This window comes from Alosa alosa, chromosome 22, assembly GCF_017589495.1.
Source record: "Alosa alosa isolate M-15738 ecotype Scorff River chromosome 22, AALO_Geno_1.1, whole genome shotgun sequence".
NCBI lineage: Eukaryota > Metazoa > Chordata > Actinopteri > Clupeiformes > Clupeidae > Alosa > Alosa alosa.
The window spans coordinates 22557301-22562115 of record NC_063210.1 but is presented as its reverse complement, the minus strand read 5'-3'; the positions used below and the strand labels follow the sequence as shown (position 1 = coordinate 22562115).

Below are 4815 nucleotides of genomic sequence, written 5' to 3'. Positions count from 1 at the left end.
TATAGACGCCAAAAGTTCACAGGCACTAACCTCTTTTGAGATAAATGTCTTTTATTTGCGATGTCTTGGATAAGTACTTCATTACCCACAATCCTGAACAATCCCACAGTGATGCCTCTGATTAGTGGAAAGGCCGTTATGATCATAGTTTGAAACTTTATCAGCGAAAATTATTGACAAAGATGGCTTTTACTGCCTATGGAGAAAATCTTAATATGAATAAAAACTTTCTAGACGAACATTGGTACTTGTATCAACAAGGATTGTGGTTTATATATCACACAAACTTAGTCAGGGCCAGAGCGGCTCTGGTCAGGGCCAATACACCATCAAATAGAACACTGTAAATGCTAGTTTTCAGGTAGCCTTTCAGACATTAGAATGTCATTATAATGCTGCTAACATTAGCCTACATGCTGCAACACAGGTATGAAATATATTATGTTTTAGGGACCTTGTTGTTTCTATGAACATGAATTGTTGTTTATAGGAAACATCAATTTAGTCGAGGCATAAAAAGCCCTGTATATCCCCATTGAACTAGCTAGCTAGCTGATAGCACAAGCTGCTGGATGCACTGCAGTAAAATGGTTAGCAAACCGTCCATGCCCCCGTAAATATTTCACTGTTTCAAGGACGAAATCAAGAGTGTCCAAAGGGATGAAAACCACTTTAAATCGGGTCACATTATTGACTGTTGTGTGTCGGTTTGGGTTTTGTAAGGGCCAGCATGAGGGACAAGACCTATCAAACCTACGAAGTTGTGTGGTGAGTTTTACAGGGAGGTTGGTAATGCTAGTTAACATTAGCCAGGCTACTGTAGCCTTCATACTGTACGAGTCATATAATCAATTAACCTAGAAATACTTCTTCGTACATTTAATGAATATTTTGTGTAATAATTCACAGCAAGTTAATAAACTGAATATGGTGGTCCAAGAGCAGACCATGCACCGGTCCATGCATCAGGATGGCAGTCGGATAAGAAGCACTGCACAATGTTGTTAACGTTAACCGCTTTCACACACACACACGATATAAAATGCACGATGGTAAATATAACATTCAATACCAAAACACTATTATTTACACGATTACTCCTGAAATAACTGCTATTAACCATAGACTGTATATATAGAACTGGACAGTGTGGCTCATAGACTGTATATATATACAGTCTATGATTGAAATACATGGGGATGGGCGGAGTTACACATTGTACTGCAGCCAGCCACCAGGGGGCTCTGGACTAACGCTCGCATCACTCTTAACAGACGGCACACTGTCCAGTTCTATATATACAGTCTATGCTATTAACTATATAAAAATCACTGTTTGGAGGAAAGGGTTCGCGTGCTGTCGCCTGTTGGAAATGATTTCGCGCTGGTTCGGCGCGGTGGTTTATGGGATGAGTAGTTCCTTCACTCGGAAATGAAAATATGTACACAGTCTTGTGCCTTTGACTTTTTTTGACTTTCTCTTCGCTTTTTCACTCGAAATGATATGTTGTATGCTTATGAGTTACGCCGTAGCTGATTAGCCTAAGACATGCTCTAAAACTCTTTTCCATTATTTCCTACATACTGGACCTTTAAGCAGCAGGAGGCCATGTGGGAGACCAGGGTTCAATTCCGTAGATGTGCATGAAGTTTTTTTCTTGATCTTTGAGCTTTTAATTACTGTTGAAACCATGTGCAGTTAATGTGTACAATCTTTTGTTTTTCAGTTATTAATCAGAAAAGCGCGACTGAATGGATACATTTATGTCTGTGGTTGCCTTGCAACAATAAACAAAGAATAATATTAAAATCGATCCCTTGAATCTTTGGTGTGGATCACTAAGAGCTTACTTGTTAAAGCATGGGATTTCCCTGTTATTATTAAAAACCATTTTGACAGAATATGAGATATCAGCATACTGCAGGCTCTGCTTTACTATCTATACTGAAGCACCAAGCAGAGCAGTGTGTCACTTTAGCCACTAGGGGCACCCATCAGGACCTGATTGCGAGGCTATGAACAGTAAATTTACATTTAGACTGGGTGGGATTTTTACATAATACCCAATAGGAGTCTTCTACCCACCCTCTCATTAGAATTTGCATAATAGCCGTTTCAGGCACTAGTTAACTAGTGAGCTGCTTCACTGCCACACATGCAAACTAGTGAGACTTAAATTGTTCCACTAGTTAACTAGTGGACAAAAACGGTCAGCTTGTTTCTCTTTTTAGGTGTAACTAGTAAACAAAATATACATGCCACTAGTTAACTAGTAAGGCCCACAACACCTTTACATGTTAACAAGTGACCATTTTGGCATCTCACTAGTTAACTAGTGGGGCTGAAATGGCCTTCACTAGTTAACTAGTGGGCGTTTTGGAGCACACTAGTAAATTAGTGACACTTTTTGCACCTCACTAGTTAACTAGTCGAATGGAAATTGCCATCACTAGTTCACTAGTGGGTGTTTTTGTGCACACTAGTAAACTAGTGACACTTTTTAGACCTCATAGTTAACTAGTGGGCATTTGTGTCTTCACTAGTTAACTAGTGAGCAGTTCTGCCTTCACTAGTTTACATGTAAGTGTCACATTGAAACCACTAGTTTACTAGTTAAAGTTCCTTTGGCTAGCATGTTAACTTGTGTGCCACATGCAAATGTTGTGGGTGGGATTTTGTGAAATTCTGCGCTGTGATTGGTTGCCATGTTCTATTTGGACATAGGGAGCCAATAGAAAGCCTCAATTTCCAAAGTTCTCCACCTCCTAATTTTAATTCTGCACCACTAGCTGACTAGTGTGAATTTAGGCTTCAACTAGTTTACTAGTATACATTTATGACCTCACTAGTTAACTAGTTTGGACAAAGGATGCATCAACTAGTTAACTAGTGAGCCTGCTGCCATCACCTAGCTAGCTAGTAAGCCATTTATGGTTCACTAGTTAACTAGTGACATTGACCTACTCCAACTAGTTAACTAGTGAGGAGTTTTGCCTTCACTAGTAAACATGTGCACATTTTTGGCTGTCACTAGTTAACAAGTGAGACCCAAAAGCCTTCAACTAGCTGACTGGTATGCATTTTGGTCTTTACTAGTTAACTAGTGGACATTTCTGGCGCTCACTAGTTAACTAGTGAAGCTAATATGTGTTCACTAGTTAACTAGTGGGCATTTATGCTGTCACTAGTTAACTAGTGTGCACAAACATGGCTCACTAGTTAACTAGTTGACAAAAATGGCTTGCATGTTGGCCTGATATCAAGATATCAGAATAAATGCCCAAGTGGCTGGCCAAATTACATAGAAGTTAACAAGTGGGAATTTGACATTCAGTAGTCAGCTAGTAAACATTGTTTACCTTACTAGTTGACTAGTAAAATATAGAAGTCTTTAAACTAGTTAACTAGTGCACATTTGAGTGTCTAGCTAACTAGTGCAATTTGGGCCTTACTAGTTAACTAGTGAGCATTTTGGCTGTCACTAGTTACCTAGTTCACACAGAAATGGCTCACTAGTTAACTAGTTTACAGAAATGGCTTGCATGTACATGACAATTATGCCTGATATCAAGATATCTGAATAAATGCTCAATTGGCTTGCCATAGGTTTCAGGTCAAAGAAAAGGTTTTCATCAAAGATTGAGGTTTTAACTTTTGAGCTGAGCTAAGGGTTACGCGTAGCCTAACCAAGAACCGAGGTGAACCAAACCAATGTTTTGGATACTGGTCAAAGTCTGGTAGGCCTATATGTTAGGCTACTATTATTTGGGTAATAGTCATTTTGGTTATTCCAACCAATTTGATTGAAATATGTTCTGGTATAGCCTACTATTATTTGGTTATTGGTAATTTTTGCACAAGTGAATGGCTCATGTTATAGACAATACCACAGAAAGCTTTCATCCAACGCCGAGTCATAAAAGAGAAAATGTTGTCATGCAAATTTGGGCTGAGCCCTTCCAAAGAAGACAAAATATCGTAAATCTGGAAATCAGATCAGGTGACACCCGCCGGCATGCCTGGGTGTTGAAATCCAGAGCGGGACAGAGTTTAAATACGGGCTCTCTTTCTCTCTCTCTTCACACACACACACACACACTTTCACTGAGAAAGACACGAACACTGAACAGGACTCCCTACCGTTATTATGGCGCTCGGTAAGTCATTTGGCTGTTGCCTGTTGCATGAGAAGAGACAGGAGTAGCCGAATATCTGACGAGTAGAAACATTCTAAAAAGCCAGGGTTACTTGGGCATAAGTAACTTACTTGTGCATAAGTAGACTTACTTGGGCATAAGTAAAGTAAAAAACAACTTTAATACGCTAAAATATAATGCATTAAGAGCGTAGGCTGACATATTATGCGTTTACATTTCGTAGCCTACTAAAACACACTGACTGGACAGCAGTCTATTATTAATTTTAGTTAGAAGTGCATTCAGCTATTGCGTAGGAAGTCGCGTCTGTTTGTGTATGTTGTTATTTTAATTTATTACAAGACGCCTTGTCCAAAACAACGTAGCCTAGGCTCAGACTTTTGTATTTGACCACAGAGTTAGCTCACCCACCTTCAGTATTCCTAGAGAAACTCCACTTTTTTGTTTGGCAGGCTGCCCTCACTTTTTGTTTCTCGTTTTCGGAGTTTATAGGCTGCAGACAGACCTGACTTTTTATTTTTAACAGTGATAGGCCCACTCACAGAATGGACAGCTAGTGGTCGTGAGGAGATTTCTGAATGTGACAAGATGAAATCGCGTAGCCAATCGCTTAATGTCAAAATGTGGAGGCATTTAAAAATTAAATGTGCACTCTAAA

The 4815-nt window shown here is 39.4% G+C and overlaps 1 protein-coding gene across 1 annotated transcript in view; it reads left to right on the top strand.

The window, feature by feature from the left end:
• Positions 1-4035: 4035 nt before the first annotated feature.
• The window catches only part of LOC125288043 (protein-glutamine gamma-glutamyltransferase 5-like), an 8359-nt gene continuing 7579 nt past the window's right edge, over positions 4036-4815 (top strand). Inside the window, 1 exon segment of the mRNA XM_048234147.1 lies at positions 4036-4157. Within this exon segment, the coding sequence (XP_048090104.1) occupies positions 4148-4157 (10 nt within the window). The 5' untranslated portion in view covers positions 4036-4147.